The sequence below is a fragment of the Bombina bombina genome, chromosome 3, assembly GCF_027579735.1.
Source record: "Bombina bombina isolate aBomBom1 chromosome 3, aBomBom1.pri, whole genome shotgun sequence".
Taxonomy (NCBI): Eukaryota; Metazoa; Chordata; class Amphibia; order Anura; family Bombinatoridae; genus Bombina; species Bombina bombina.
This window is the reverse complement of record NC_069501.1, coordinates 735,764,145-735,781,175: the sequence shown is the minus strand read 5'-3', so window position 1 is coordinate 735,781,175 and position 17,031 is coordinate 735,764,145. Positions and strand designations below refer to the sequence as shown.

The 17,031-nt window shown below is 38.6% G+C and overlaps 1 protein-coding gene across 1 annotated transcript; it reads left to right on the top strand.

The window, feature by feature from the left end:
* The first annotated feature begins 4,607 nt into the window (after positions 1-4,607).
* On the top strand, positions 4,608-15,752 carry RPL24 (ribosomal protein L24). The gene is made up of 6 exons (XM_053707547.1): positions 4,608-4,676; positions 4,823-4,898; positions 6,448-6,558; positions 9,124-9,260; positions 10,078-10,135; positions 15,630-15,752. The coding sequence occupies exons 1-6, from the start codon at positions 4,672-4,674 to the stop codon at positions 15,708-15,710; spliced, it is 468 nt and encodes a 155-aa protein (XP_053563522.1). The 5' UTR covers positions 4,608-4,671; the 3' UTR covers positions 15,711-15,752.
* The last annotated feature ends 1,279 nt before the right edge of the window (positions 15,753-17,031 follow it).

Below are 17,031 nucleotides of genomic sequence, written 5' to 3'. Positions count from 1 at the left end.
GTCATGGAGTAAGGGGAAGCAATCAAAGAACCCCTCAGCTGAGTATAAATCAGCATGAAGGGTCAGCCCTTGGTCTGGGATCGGATCAAGTGGGGGGCAGACTTTCACTTTTTTGTCAAACGTGGAGACAAGATTTCCCAGATCCTTGGGCTGTGGACATAGTATCTCAGGGTTACAAGATAGAATTCAAAACTTACCCTCCCAGAGGCAGATTCCACTCCTTTAAGATTATCCGCAGACCAGGTAAAAAGAGAGGCATTCTTGAGCTGCGTTCAGGACCTTTCCTCCCTGGGAGTGATTGTTCCCATTCCAGTAAGGGAATAGGGTCTAGGATTCTATTAAAATCTGTTTGTGGTTCCCAAAAAAGAGGGAACTTTTTGACCCATTTAAGACCTAAAGTGCCTCTACAAGTTTCTCAGAGTACCATCCTTCAAAATGCAAACCATTCATTCCATTCTTCCTTTGGTCCAAGAGGGTCAGTTTATGACAACCATAGACCTGAAGGACGCGTATCGTCATGTTCCCATTGACAGGGATGATCACAAATTCCTGAGATTTGCCTTTCTAGACAAACACTTTCAGTTTGTGGCTCTTCCGTTTGGCCTTGCCACAGCTCCCAGAATTTTCTCAAAGGTTCTGGGGGCTCTCTTGGCAGTGATCAGGTCTCAGGGAATTGCAGTGGCGCCATACCTGGACGACATATTGGTTCAAGAGTTCCTTTGTTCCAGCTACAAGGGTGGTTTTCTTAGGGACCATAATAGATTCCCTATCTATGAAAATTTTTATGAAGAAGGTCAGAAAATCCAAAATGTTCTCCTCTTGCCTCTCTCTTCTGTTTATTGTTCGGCCATCAGTGGCTCAATGTATGAAGGTAATTGGTCTGATAGCCGCTTCCATGGACATCATTCCATTTGCTCGATTCCACTTGAGAGCTCTGCAATTATGCATGCTCAGACAATGGAACAGAGACCATTCGGATCTGTCTCCTAGATCTCTCAACCAGATCTTAGAAGAAAAACGATAGAGTGTTAATGAGAGGAGCACTAAAGAAGCTAAAAAAGCTAAAGATAGTATATAGAGGGTATTGAAAATTTTATTTCACAAAGATTATATAGAACCAGCTAAGAATGTCTCTATATATCCATATTATGAATATATATGGTGAATATGTCATTATTAATCACAACTATTAATGATTATGAGTTGTTCTAAAAAATAATCAGTATAAAAACATGATGATAAAATTGCACGGTTGGAAATAGAATGGGTATAAAAGTTATACAGGTATAAAAATTACACAGTGTAAGGAATGCACAGTAATAAATGCACAATAATAAAAGCACACAAGGACGTTTTACCGTCCCTGAAATAACACAGATACAATACTGATGCTGAAATCACAAATAGATAGTCGCAAATGAGAAATGCAATAAAAAAGGAGGGACAGAAAGCATCTATTTGAAATGCCTATAAAAGTGTATATGTGTCCAATAAATGGTGTACACCAAAATAAAAAAAAAAAATATATATATATATATATATATATAAAAATGAAGAAAGTGCAATAAGGCTAAAAAATCTTACAGATATAGGTAATAAGCTTACCGATCAAAGAACCTGAGCCGTTACAGCAGTATAAACGTCTACGCGTTTCGGCCTTAAAGGGACACCAAACCCAATTTTTTTCTTTCATGATTCAGATAGAGCAGGGGTGTCAAACTCAAATTCATCGTGGGCCGCATCAGCAGTTTGGTCACCCTCAAAGGGCCGGTTGTATCTGTAGGACTATGTGTCCACTCTTTATTATCATAAATTATTGTCAATGCATTCAATTATTACTGTTTTTTGTAATAATGTAAGTAATAACTAGCTCTGAAAGCAGAAACATAGTCAGAATAATGGCAAGTAGATATTCAAATGTACAATTATTGTACAATTTATTGAAAAATGATTTTTGGTAACAGACAGTAATTTTTTTTTTTTTAAACATACAAATATTGCAAAACACTGTTTATTACACATATGGCAAACACAAGGCATTAACTTTTTTTTAACTTTTCTGACTAGATGGCTGACATTGTTTTCCTGAGGTCAGTCCATCGATGTCTGGCGTTAGGTCTTGCGCTGTAGCAATCCGCAAAACAGCATGGAGGTTATCATCAGTGATCAGTGGTCAGTATATCCAAAGTTTACCACTCAGACTTTTAAGCAGAATAATAAGCAGACCCCCCCCCCACATACATCATATGTACTTACAGTACAGGAGAGAAGGGTTCAGGCAGCCGTTGGATCTGTCACATCACAGGATGGCATGCACTCAATATAAAATCAATTGGAGGTTTCCTGAATGCATGTGAAGTGGAGGTTTCCTGTGTAGAAGGGCCGGCGCCGCTAGAGGGCTGGCTTTTAGGCTGCCGCGCATGCGCTGAAGAGGCGGCTTTCTTGTGTCAAAAAAAAAAAAAAGCGAGAATAAAAGGTGAAGGCTGGCGGCCGGCGGCGGCTACACGGGCCACATGACGAGGTCTGGTGGGCCGGATTCGGCCCGCGGGCCTTGTGTTTGACACCCGTGAGATAGAGCATGACATTTTAAGCAACTTTCTAATTTACTCCTATTAATAATTTTTCTTCGTTCTCTTGCTATCTTTATTAATTAATTTATTAATCTTTTCTTCTATTTCTTTTAAATGTGTATCCTGGTTTTTTTATGTGCTCTTGAAAAAGGCTATACAATAGCCGAAACGCGAAGAGCTTTTTAATTCTGTTCTTAAATAAACCTTTTAAAGGGACAGTCTACACTAACATTGTTATTGTTTAAAAAGATAGCTAAAACCTTCACTACCCATTCCCCAGCTTTGCACAACCAACATTGATATAATAAAATACTTTATAACATTTAAACCTCTAAATTTCTGACTGTTTCTAAACGACTATAGACAGCCTCTTATCACATGCTTTTTTATTTGCTTTTCACAACAGGAGACTGCTAGTTCACGTGGGCCATATAGATAACATTGTGTTCACGCCCATGGAGTTATTTAAGATTTAGCACAACACAGTACTAAATGCAAGTCAATAGATAATAAATAAAAAGTCATGTGATCAGGGGACTGTCAGAAGCTGCTTAGATACAAGGTAATCACAGAGGTAAAAAGTATATTAATATAACGGTGTTGGTTATGCAAAACTGGGGAATGGGCAATAAACGGATTATCTATCTTTAAAAATAATAATAATTCTATTGTAGATTGTCCCTTTAAGCTGTACCTTGCTGATGATTCAAAATTAAATGCGCTTTTTCATTTGAAACCTTGTGAGTATATCTAATTGAAGTCACTGCACTATTGTTGATCTTTATGTCTGGGAGGTAGGAACGACTGAAAGAATCTCATTATATGGTTAAAGAATTAGTAAACAACAAAAATTTTATTTGTGTAAAAAGATAGATAATCCCTTTATTTACCATTCCCCGGTTTTCCATAACCAACACTGTTATAGAAATATAATGTTTACCTCTGTAATTACCTTGTATCTAAGCTTCTGCTGACTGCCTCCTTATCTCAGATTTTTTTGACTTGCATTTCAGGCAATTATTGCTGACTCTTAAATAACTTCACATGCATGAGCACAGTGTTAACTATATGACACACATTAACTAATTCCCTCTAGCTGTGAAAACCTGTCAAATGCATTCAAATAAGAGGCGGCCTTCAAGGGCTTAGAAATTAGCATATGAGCCTACCTAGGTTTAGCCCCCCCGGCCACAGCAAAATGCAGACTAACAGCGATGTCACCGATGCGGGTGGTGACGTCACGCTCCCATTGACTTCTATGGGAGAGACATAGCCGCTCACTGGGACTGCTTGGCCACGTTCCTTTTCTTTGAAAAACTCAGCAGCCTGATGGACTGTGAGGCCAGTAAGCCAGTTTCTCACCTGTCTGTCAATGTTTTGAACAGCGGGGCCGCCCTCCACTCTTCTCACACGAAAGGGTTACATTTTTATTATTAGGGTAATCATTATTTTACTCATTCCGATAAGGTACAGCTGAAAAGTTGATCAAATATAAATGATTAACCTATTAAAATGGAGATAGTACACCTTCCAATAATTTAATTAATTTCAATTATCTATCTATGCATATCTAGTGATATATAACCAAATCAGTAATGGGTCTGAGATAACCGGAAAAATAATCTTAAAAGTTATTATTTTAAAAATGAAAACCATGATTTAAAGGGATACTAAACCCAAATGTAGGCACCAATCAGCAAGTGCTACCTATGTGCTGAACCAAAAATGGGGCAGCTCCTAACCTTACATTTGTTATTTTTCAAATAAAGATAGCAAGAGAACGAAGAAAATTGAAAATAAAAGTAAATTTAGAAAGTTGCTTAAAATTGCATACTCTGAATCATGAAAGAACCAATTGGGTTTAGTATCCCTTTAAATCGATTTAATTATTATTAGTAGTAATTGCAGTAAATAGATAATTATATATGATAATAATAATAATAGAAGTAGTACAGTAACGTACATTTTTTTTTTACTGCGTCGCTAGCTCTCTGGCAGTGACAGTGTTACACAGTATTTCAGTTTCCCCGCCCCATCCGCACGCTATATATAACCCATTACCCAGAATCCTCTCTTCCTCTTCGCCATCTTTGCCGGCGCCATGAAGTAAGCTATTACGATTTATCCCTACAATGGCTCTTGTTAATCCGACTCCATCCTATCTTCTGAGCACGGGTTTTACATTCCCAGTTGGCGTATGTGTTAGTCCTCGTCTCCTCAATATCTTACCTGCCGTTATCTTGTGTTTGCAGGGTCGAGCTGTGCAGCTTCAGTGGATACAAGATCTACCCCGGACACGGGCGACGTTATGCCAGGACAGACGGGAAGGTAAAGTGATGGAATTGAGGAAAATAAGTTGCGTGCTGTTCGGCGGCGAGTGATCTGTGGCAGCTGCGAGACTGGTTTGTGTGTAACTGATAGAGGCCCGTGAAGGGGAGGCCTGTGTTTCTGGTAGTGGTGAATGCTAGAGCTGTGTGTGTATGTTTGGTGAGTTACTGCAACCTGTGCGGGGGATAATTGAGGGAGACTCCGGTCTTGCCTTTATGAAGTTACACTATCCCTGCCTTTACGTTTATGTGCTTCGTGTCGCTGTTTGTGTGGTCTAATTCCTAGATGACAGTACAGCGTTTGTGATTGTCACAAGTGGTGACTTTCAGGTAAATTCACTTCTATCAGCTAGTTACATTTGATTGTTAAACTCTCTAGGGTACCACTGGTATGTTTAAAGTTCTTCACAAAGGTAGGTTTATTTAGCCACATCTGCTGTGACACTGGGAATAAAAGTAATTCAGTTGTATCTCAGATCTTAGGGCCCAGAGAGCATAATGTTAGGGTACATGTTTTGAGGAATCTTACATCATGAATATACTTAATGCTGATTTGACGGACAACTTTTTAGATCAGTAGTTGTCAGGTTACTAATTTTAAAGTGAAGGTAAAGTTTGACATTCTTTAAGAAAACCTTGCATTTATCCTTATCACCCTAATCTAGTCGCTAAGACCCCCCCAAATATATTTCAATAAGTTATATTTAAAGATCCCTACTGCTTACATCATGACTCCCAAGCCCAACTTCTGTCTTATCTCTGTCTTCAGTGGTCCCACTCGCTTTCCGTCTTTCAAATTCACGCTGCATGCGCAGTGGTTTGCGTCTGCTTTTGGCGTGTTTAGAATCTCCAAACATTTCTTAGTGCGCACGCGCTAACTTGCGATGTAACATAGTATTGAATGAATTACAATATTCATTCATTGCGATTTGATACGAGACACAGCAGCTGCATAGATTGCTATTGTCGAGCCGTTTTGTACAGCATTTGTATGTTTACTCGGTAAGTATTCACAATTCAAAAATGTCACAACAAATTGACATTATATACACAATATATTTATTTATACTCTATATTTTTGAAACACATTATCCTTTTTATTCTTAAAAGGATTCCTTACTTGGAAGTAACACGCATGCACGAAACGGGAGCGCGTGTGGTAGTCTGTAAATAAATTGAATAGAGCATGTGCAAATAAGTAAATGGGCGGATGACGCGGAGGGATGGCTGCCTAACGGCCGAAATCTCAATTGGACCCTAAAAAAACGTGATCAAGAGCTAAAAAAAAATATACGGGTTGAATTAGAGGATGCTAAGAAAATGTATTCTGAAGGTGAAAACTTTATGCGATAAAATTTAAAAAATGATGAATGGGAACTTATGTTAATTTTGCAACCATAATGCGATGCTTGATAGAACTATAGGTAACTTTTTTTACCTTCACTTTAAGGTAGTGTCACTCTTATAGGTATGTTCATTTTTAAAGCCATTTATCTGGCGGTCTGAAAATCAGTGGCATTGATTATATATTTTATTATATTTTTTTTTAGGTTTTCCAGTTCCTCAATGCAAAATGCGAGTCTGCATTCCTTTCAAAGAGGAATCCACGACAAATAAATTGGACTGTTCTGTACAGGCGAAAACACAAGAAAGGCCAGTCTGTAAGTTGTGGGAATATACTTGTGCATGTATACAGTATTCTCCACAGGACTTATTTAATAGGCACACTGCCAAGCTGATTTTACTGACCACCCATCAATTTAGGCTGATATTTAGTTAAAATATATTTTTTTTCCAATGTTTGGTGCACAAATTTATCATTAAATCAATGTATTCATAAATTATGTAATTTAGTGCTTTGGATAGCTTTAACATTTGTAAATAACAGAAAATGTAGTAATATTCTTAGTATTATACTGACCCAATTGGCTGTCAAAATGTTCACATTTCCATTTTTTTTTTTTTTTTTTTAATACATGTTCTCCCAAGTAACACAAACAAATGCAAAATATAATGTGCAACTAAAACCACACTCAAATAGTGATAATACAGACCAGTATGCAGGAATATATCCAAAGTGAAGTCTTTAATGGAAACCAACAAATACAATATTTCAAACAATGGTTCTCAAAAGGAAGAGAAACACATCATACATAGCATGATACTGTGTAAATCTTTGGAACGCAGACTCAGAATACTCACATTGGTTAGAGCTTCAACAGCTCAAGATAATAAGCTCTATAGTGCAGACTGGATACAGACAATGAGATGCTTAAAGCAAATGTACAATTTTATTAAAAACATAAGCCAAAGTTTTTGTGGATCACTAAGGGTAACGGACGGGTACAAAGATACTATGCGTGTGATAGTCCATTGTTACAGACCGCATGAAGCTCCACACTGTATGTAGTCTTTCTGTACTGGACAAGTACCCCTCCTTGTGACCAATTTGAACAATGAAACCATCACATAACTTCATGCGGTCTGTAACAATGGACTATCACATGTATAGTATCTTATGTTTGTACTTGTTACCTTTAGTGATTCTCAGGACTTTGGCTTTTGTTTTTAATTGTATATTTGCTTGCTTTAAACATGTCATTTTCTGTATCCAGTCTGCACTGTAGAGCTTATCTTGAGCTGTTGTAAGCTCAGAGTATTCTGTGTCTGTCTTCCATCTGGGGAGTGAAGATTTACACAGTATTATGCGGTTTCTTTCTCTTCCTTTAATGGAAACAGTCCCACAAATACAATAGCTCAAACCATGTTCCTCAAGACGCTTTTCATTTTGGATATATTCCTGCATACTGGTCTGTATTATCACTATTTGTGTGTGGTTTTAGTAGCTTTTTTTTTTTTAAAATTTTCTCCTATCAAAGTACAAAATTGCGTAGTTTTAACTTTAATGATAAAATTTAATAAACATTGAAAAATGCAATATTGGCTAAAATATTTAGCAGAGTGGTCAGTAAAACAAGGCAGGGGGTTTATCCATTAAAGGGGGACACAAGTCAAAATTAAACTTAAAGGGGCAGTCAACACAAAAATTGTTTGTTTAAAAGACCTTTGCTACCCATTCCCAGTTTGCACAACCAATATTGTTACATTAATATACATTTTAACATTTAAACCTCTAAATTTCTGCCAGTTAGCCACAAGACAGCCTCTTATCACATGCTTTTTTATTAGTTTTTCACAACATGAGACTGCTACTTCATGTGAGCCATATAGAAAACATTGTGCTCAGGCCTGTGAAGTTGTGGCTGACACTGCACTAATTGGCTAAAAGGCAAGTCAATAGATAATAAAGATCCATGTGATCAGGCAGGGGGCTGTCAAGAGAGGCTTAGATACAAGGTAATCACAGGTTAAAGTGTATGAATATAACCATATTAGGTATGCAAAACTGGGTAATAAAGGGATTCTGTCTTTTTTTAAACAATATAAATTTTGGGAGTTGACTGTCCCTTTAAATGATAGAGCCTGCCATTTTAAAAAACTTCCTAATTTACTTCCATTAACAAAATATGTAGTCTTTTTCTTTATATTTAGGTTTTGAGTCACCAGCTGCTACTGTGCATGTGCAAGAATCCGTAGAATATACGTATATGCATTTGTGATTGGCTGATGGCTGTCACATGATACAGAAGTGGAAATAGATTTTAACTTTGAAATTTGTCAGAAAAATTACTCATTTGAAGTTCAAACTAAGTGCTATTGCATTGTCATATTGTGAATTTGTTGATTCTGCAAATCTACTGTATTTACTTGCAATAAGTCGATGCTGCAACTGTACGTTTACTTCAACTGTTTAGCTCCTTTTTGGAAATGTTAAACAAAGCATGTAATTTTAGCATTTGTGATCAGGCAGATCTGAAGTATATATTTTCCCCCTATAGTAGCCCTTTAAGCAGAGGTACATAGTGAGGAGTGCAACAAATTAGTCATCTTTGCACTACAATATAACTTTGAATTAAGGTTTTCCTTAGTTATTTACTGCATCATTTTGGTATGCTCGGCCTTGATATAGACCACCTTGCTCAGTTAATGATCTAACATTGTACTGAAGTTTTGTGCAGTACTATGGAATATGTACATTCTCTTAAATCTAAAAATACCCTTTTTAGGTATTAAACTGGTTTATTCTGTAATTCTGTTAAATTGTTAGATGCTCAGTTTTATTACATAGCAAAATCTCAACTTATAACCATCCTTTAATATTTCAGGAAGAGATCCAGAAAAAGCGATCTCGTCGTGCAGTCAAGTTCCAGAGGGCTATAACCGGTGCATCTCTGGCCGACATTATGGCCAAGAGAAACCAGAAGCCAGAGGTTCGAAAAGCTCAACGTGAACAGGCAATCAGGTAAGTATCCAAAGAAATTTTTGGATTATTTTAAGGCATTTTAGACAAAGCATAACTGCTTTGCGCTGCCAGGACGTTACATGCCGTTCTAACAGCAACTGGGCTTTAATGTAGTTAGTAGGCATGGAACAACCTACTATATATGGCGTCCTGCAGCCTCCTCCCTTTCAGGAAATAAAAAAAAATCTGACTGGGAAATTAGGCCTCAGCATTCAGATAATTTTATCATCTAAATGTGGAAGAAGGTGGCAGCTTGCTGCATTTAGCCGTTTTCAAAATTTGACTTATTCTTTTGAAAGTGCAAAACTCTAAGATCTCTGCAAATCCAAATCTTAGTGTGTTCTTCTTTCTCAAGAAGAAATCCAGATCCCAAAGAGCAGAGTGCTGCGAGCAGCCGCATGCCCATGCTTACTGGAAATGTGATTCTTCTAATGTTGTGCTCTTGCTATTCACTTATACATCAAATGATAGCCAGTGGGGAGGGTGATGATGTAGCTGGGACCCAGCTGCCACAGTTGCTTGTATAAAAGCATTCCATCCCTTTGCCCTTTTTCTTCCCCAGCATCACAAATGCTGCAGGGTTACTTGTGTATCTAAAATTAGAAGGGGCATTTTATTGCAGGTTTAAAAAGTTCTGGTGGAATAACTCTATTGCATAGTGCAACGTTTTTTATATTTAAATTCACAGCTTTAAAAATAAAAAAATGTGCAATTTGACTTTTTGTGCTGTAAGTTAAAATGTTGGTATCCCTTTATGCTTGGATTTTTCTTTTAAACTTAATATTGACTTACTTAAAGACTATTTTTATTTTATTAGGGCTGCAAAGGAAGCTAAAAAAGCTAAGCAGGCAACAAAAAAGACCGTCCCTTCCAAGGTAAGACTTAAGTATTGGTTAAATTAGGTGGAGCAACTAAATGTTAGACTGCATTCATGTTAAGTTTGAGATTGTTGCACTATCTGGTGCCAATCATTTTCACACACTGCCATATTGTATAATAGTTTGATTACTAACCGAAACATGTTTAACATAACCCTTATTGAAAATTGTTGGTATATATTTGTATTTCTGGACTAACAAGGGGTCGATTTTTAAGGGGGCAGTCTGCAGAGGCTTAGATACAAGATAATCACAGGGGTAAAAAGTATATTGTTGGTTATGCAAAACTGGGGATTGGGTACTAAAGGGATTATCTTTTTAAATAACAAATTCTGGTGTTGACTATCACTTTAACACAAGATAGTATTTTAAAGGGCCATTCTAGTGGAAAAATGTATAGTGTTCATTAGAATAGGACATTTTTAGCACTAGCAACACAGCTCAGTGACAGCTGCTGTTGATTGTCCTGCAGACTGTTTCCAACAGTTGTTCTCTGCGTCTTCAGAACAGTACTGATTAACACCTTTACAGATATCAAACAGACTTGTAGTTTTGCCGGTGCTACAATTACATGCTGTTTTAGAACATAAATTTCTTTTACAAGATATGACGATTCCACGGATTTCATCCTTATGGGATTACGCCTCCTGGTCAGCAGGAAGTGGCAAAGAGCACAACAGCAGAGCTGTGTATATATAGCTCCTCCCTTCCCTCCCACCCCAGTCATTCTCTTTGCCAGTGATAGGGAGAGGTAAAGTGAGGTGTTAGTTTAGATTCTTCAATCAAGAAGTTTTTTTTATTTTAAAATGGTGCCAGTGAGTACTATTTTTCTCAGGGAGAAATCGTCAATCTTATTCCATAAGAGGAGTGGAGACATCTTATTTTTCTGCCCTGATGTTGATGATCTTGGCAAACATCTAAGATCCTGCTGGTTTCCACAGAGCAGTTAAAAGTAGTATAAAGAAATATCTTTAGTGTGGAGAACCGTGTCGTGATGCTACAAGCAGCATTGAGGTATGTTCAGTCATTTGTTTCTGGGGAGACTGACATTATTCCCCATCTGGGGAGGGGTAATCGGTATGCACTACATGTAAGGAGATGGTGTACTTGGAATTCCCTTTTATAGTGATAACTTATCAGTATGTTTCACTTATATGTATTCAGTGTGGGCTGACGCTGGGAGATGCGGTTTAATGCCTAAGGGCTATCGTGATTTTACTATAGCTGGCATGTGAGAGAAGAGTTTTTAATAAGTTGCGCTCATTATCAAGTGTATATATAGAGGGGGGCACATGGCTTTAATGTTTTTATGTTTGGAATCCAACATGTTTTTTTTTTTTTTTTTTTCTTCCCATGCGGGTCTTGGGTTGGCTCGAGTTACGTCCACAGTGGGCGGGGCCTAATTTTGTGCGCTCACACGCAGTTCTCATCCGGATCGGCAGTAAGGTCCTGGGCTCCGGTGGGGCTAATTTGTCTTTGTATACGGAGGAAGAGACTTAGGAGCGCTTCTTATACAGAATCTGGGGCAGGTAGGCGCTGAGGTGCAGGGGCCTGGAGTTATAAAATTGATATTTAACATTACCAAGCAAGTGGGGCAAAATTAAGCTAATCTGGGCGCATAAAGGCATTGTTTATTGCTGCAGAGGTTGTTTTGACTTATAACAGAAAAATTGTTGCGCTTTTATTTAAAGGCGCAGTACGCTTTTTGGTTCAAAGTTTTTTTGAGTGTATGTTTTGACTTCAGAGTCCAATATATCAAGTATAAAATGACTATTATTGCTAGTCTGTTTCAAATGTCTGAACTTGAGGAAAATATTAGATGCCATTTTGGAATCCCCTCTTACTTTTTGTCCCTCATGTACTGAAAGGGCCTTAAAATGAAAGCAGATTTTCTTTATGGAAAGTGTAAGGATGCTTCTCAGTATGATGAGAATCGGGGTATGCCGCTACTTTCTCCACAAGTGTCACAACCTTTAACACCCACCGAAGGGACGCCTGGTTCATCAACCGCGTCTACTTCATTTACTCTGCAGGATATGGCTGCAGTTATGTCATCTAACCTTACAGAGGTGTTATCTAAGTTGCCAGTGTTACAGGGTAAACGCAGCAGGACAGAAGTAAATTTGAATACTGCGATCTCTGATGCTTTGTTGGATATTTCCGATGTACCCTCACAGGGATCTGAATTGGGGGTGGGGGAACTTTCTGATTCGGGAAGCGTTACCTCTGACTCCGACGTCATGTCCTTTAGATTTAAGCTTGAACACCTCCGCCTGTTTGGGAGGTTTTAGCGACTCTGGATGACTGACTCTATTGTGGTACCACCAGAGAAATTGTGTAAGATGGACAAATACTTAGAGGTGCCTGCTTACTCTGTTTTTCTGGTTCCTAAGAGAATCTCGGAAATTATGCGAGAATGGGAAAGACCGGGTATCCCGTTCTCACCTTCTCCTAATTTTAAGAAAATGTATCCCATACCAGACACTTTTCGGGACTCTTGGCAAACAGTCCCTAAGGTGGAGGGAGCTATATCCACCCTGATTAAGCGTACAACTATTCCTATTGAGTTGTGCTTTCAAATACCCTATAAATAAGAAATTAGAGGGTCTTCTAAAAAAGTTAATTATTCATCAGTGTTTCCTTTTACAACTGACGGCTTGCATTGTACCAGTTACCACTGCAGCGGCCTTCTGGTTTGCCTTAGAAGAGTCTCAAGACAGACTCCTTTAGAGGAAATTTTGGATAGAATTAGGGCTCTTAAGCTGGCTAATTCTTTTATTACGGATGCCGCCTTTCAGATTGCCAAATTGGCGGCTAAGAATGCCGGATTTGCCAGTTTAGCGCGTAGAGCGTTATGGTTAAAATCTTGGTCTGCTGATGTGTCATCTAAGTCAAAGCTTTTGGCTATTCCTTTCAAAGGGAAAACCCTGTTCGGGCCCGACTTGAAAGAAATCATTTCTGACATTACAGGAGGTAAGGGTCATCTCCTGCCTCAGGATAAAGCAGCTAAACTGAGGGGTAAACAAAATAATTTTCGTTCCTTTCGGAATTTCAAAGGAATCCCGCTTCTTGTGCTAAACAGGAAGGAAATTTTGCTCAAGTCTGTCTGGAGACCCAACCAGGCTTGGAACAAGGGTAAACAACCCAGAAAGTCCACTGCTGCTCCCAAGACGGCATGAAGGGGTGGCCCCCGATCCGGGACGAATCTAGTAGGGGGCAGACTTTCTCTCTTTACCCAGGCTTGGATAAGAGACGTTCAGGACCCCTGGACACTGGAAATTGTGTCCCAAGGGTATCAACTGGCATTCAAAAATTCTCTCCCAAGGGGGAGGTTTCTTCTTTCACGATTGTCTGTAGACCTGATAAAGAGAGGCGTTGTGTAAAAGACCTCTCTACTATGGGAGTAATTTGTCCCGTTGCAAGACTGGGGCAGGGGTTTTAATCAAATCTTTTTGTGGTTCCCAAAAAGAGGGAACGTTCAGATCCATTTTAGATCTCAAGAGTCTAAACAAGTTTCTCAGTCCCATCCTTCAAGATGGAGACTATCAAACAATTCTTCCATTGATCCAGGAGGGTCAATATAGGACTACCGTGGACTTGAAGGATGCATATCTTCATATCCCTATCCACAATGATCATCATCGGTTCCTAAGGTTTGCCTTCCTGGACAAACATTTTTAGTTTGTGGCTCTTCTCTTTGGGTTGGCCACAACATCACGACTGTGGCTTCCATCAATCATCAGGGAGGAACAAGGAGTTCCTTAACGATGACAGAAGTATCCATATGGGGCAGACCGGAATTGGATCTGATGGCGTCTAGTCAGAATGCCAAGCTCCCAAGTTACGGATCCTGTTCAAGGGATCCTCAGGCCGTACTGATAGATGCCTTGGCAGTGCCTTGGTCGTTCACCCTAGCTTATGTGTTTCCACCGGTTGCTCTCCTTCCCCGGTTGATTGCACGGATCAAACAGGAGAGGGCTTCGGTAATTCTAATCGCGCCTGCGTGGCCTCGCAGGACTTGGTATGCCGATCTAGTGGACATGTCCTCTCTTCTGCCGTGGAAGCTTCCATTGAGGCAGGACCTTCTCATTTATGGACCCTTCCAACATCCAAATCTAGTTTCTTTGCAGCTGACTGCTTGATTTTATCTAAGCGGGGGTTCTCTTTTTCGGTCATTGATACTTTGATTCAGGCACGTAAGCCTCTCACTAGAAAGAACTGCCATAAGATATGGCATAAATATCTTTATTGGTGCGAATCCAAGGGCTACTCATGGAGTAGTTGGGATTCCCAGGATTTTATCTTTTCTCCAAGGAGGATTGGAGAAGGGGTTATCAGCAAGTTCCTTAAAGGGACAAATTTCTGCCTTATCGATTTTACTACACAAGCGTTTGGCAGATGTTCCAGACGTTCAGTCTTTTTGTCAGGCTTTGACCAGAATCAAGCCTGTGTTTAGACCAATTGCTCCACCCTGGAGTTTGAATTTAGTTCTTAATGTTCTTCAAGGGGGTTCTGTTTGAACCCATGCATTCCATAGATATTAAGTTATTATCTTGGAAAGTTTTATTTTTGGTTGCTATTTCTTCTGCTCATAGTTTCCGAGCTCTCATCGTTACAATATGACTCTCCTTATCTTCCATTCGGATAAGGTGGTTTTACGTACCAAACCTGTTTTTCTTCCTAAGGTTGTTTCTACTAAGAATATTAATCAGGAAATTGTTGTTCCTTCATTGTGTTCTAATCCTAAGGAGTGTTTGTTGCATAACTTGGACGTGGTCAGTGCCCTGAAGTTTTACTTACAGGTGACTATAGATTTTCAATCTTATTTTTTTTTTTTTTTTTCTGGAAAGCGTAGGGGTTAGAAAGCTATGGCTACATCTTTCTTTTTGGCTGAAGAGTATCATCAGTCTGGCATATGAGACTGCTGGACAGCAGCCTCCTGAAAGAATTACGGCTCATTCCACTAAGGCTGTGGCTTCCTCATGGGCATTTAAAAATGATGCTTCTGTTGAACAGATTAGCAATGCTGCAACTTGGTCGTCTCAACACTTTTTTTCAAATTTTTACAAATTTGACACTTTTGCTTCATCTGAGGCTGGTTTTGGGAGAGAGGTTCTTAAAGCAGTGGTGCCTTCCGTATAGGTTCCTGTCTTGTCCCTCCCTTTCATCCGTGTCCTATAGCTTTGGTATTGTATCCCATAAGTAAGGATGAAATCCGTGGACTCGTCATAACGTAAAATAAACAAATTTATCAGGTAAGCATAAATTTCCTTTTTTTATTCAATTGGGCCTTAAATGTTTTTTTTTTTTTTTAAAAAAAATCACTCTAATGCAGTTAAATGAATTACAGCTTAAAGTATACAATTGGTTATAAAACAAGGGACAGTAAAATGAAGCTGGACATGCAGTTCTTAAAAGGTTGTGCTTTTCAAATGCTTAATTTCAATAAAAATATTTAGCTTTGTTAAACTTTCTTTTAATTGTATTTTAGGCACCATCAAAAACTGCACCCAAGCAAAAGATTGCCAAGCCTGTTAAGATGCAGGCTCCTCGTGTTGGTGGAAAACGCTAAGTGATTCAATTTGTACCATCTAATAAATCACTATTTTGAAAAGCTTGAGTTTTGTGTACTTTTCAATGCTTAACAAGTTCAGTTTTCTCACAAAATTTCATGTTATCCATATCCTGTGTCCTGTAAAAATTGAATCAATGCCTCAGCCATTGTAGGAGTTGATCTGTTCTCCCCGTCTGCTCCACTTGTTAAAGGTAATTGTATCTTAGTATGAGATTAATTTAAACTTAATAGTATAGTGATTTATAATCCTACCAGGCAAGTGTTGGTCAAACCCCTCACCAACATTTTCTATATATGAAAGCACCCATCACTGATATGTTCTGTAGAAAATGTTGGCACGCACAGTAGGGTTCCGGTAACATTATGTAATTTAGGAGTCAACAGAATTGCACATGCACACATCTCTAATGTGCCCCGCTCATGCTGATGTTTTCTATTGCACATGCTCATTTACTCCAGGCAAGCAGGTCACGATTTACTTAATCAGATGGTCTGTCACAAAATGCTAAGGGAGGGCAAGTTGAGGCGCAAGCTACTGCACCACAATCTTTTTTTTATTTTTTTATTTGCAAACCATAATTTGTTTGCTTCCTGCTTTTACAAACTTCATATACCATTACCTTCTGTATGTATAAAGCTATTTTATGGCACTTCCAATTTTTGAAATTGAAGTTGTTATATACGAATGTTTCAAAGTATACTTAATTTGAAGCTCTTAGGGTGTTCCATGCCGGCCTATAAGCACTGGACTTAAACGCCCTTGGGGTGGCATGGAACATCAACTTTTGTGGCATCTTGCTCCCCTCATTGAACATACGGTAGATCCAACCAGGGAATATGCCTAAAAACATAGGCAGTTCCCAAGGATCCAATAAGCAATGGGTTTTTTTAGTCACATGATTGCACTATCGTGACATGAAATAATTTTCTTTTATGATTCAGAAAATACAATTAACTACATTACAATTTGCTCCATTCTTTAGGTATCATTTGTTGAAAAAAATAGCAATGCACATGGGGGAGCCAATAACACGAGGCATCTGTGCAGTCGGCAGCTCTTGAGCCTATTTAGATGCTTTTCAACAAAGCCTATCAAGAATGAAACCAATTGGATAATAGAAAAAAATGTAAAGTTGTTTAAAATAGCACACTATCTGAATCCTGAGAACATTTTTCATGTCCCTTTACTTTGGACGGTGGCTTCTATCGTGACATGCTAACAATCTGTGTGAAGAAGGTAGCTAAGGGTTAGTGTTGTAAATGCAATAAAATGCATGTTGACCTTTAATAGTGGCCATGGAAACTATGTTTTCAGGTT

Excerpts from the sequence above, each read along its gene's own strand:
- RPL24 (XM_053707547.1), top strand. Across the intron at positions 4,899-6,447 it reads ATGCCAGGACAGACGGGAAG|GTTTTCCAGTTCCTCAATGC; the intron begins GTAAAGTGATGG and ends ATTTTTTTTTAG. Across the intron at positions 6,559-9,123 it reads AACACAAGAAAGGCCAGTCT|GAAGAGATCCAGAAAAAGCG; the intron begins GTAAGTTGTGGG and ends TTAATATTTCAG.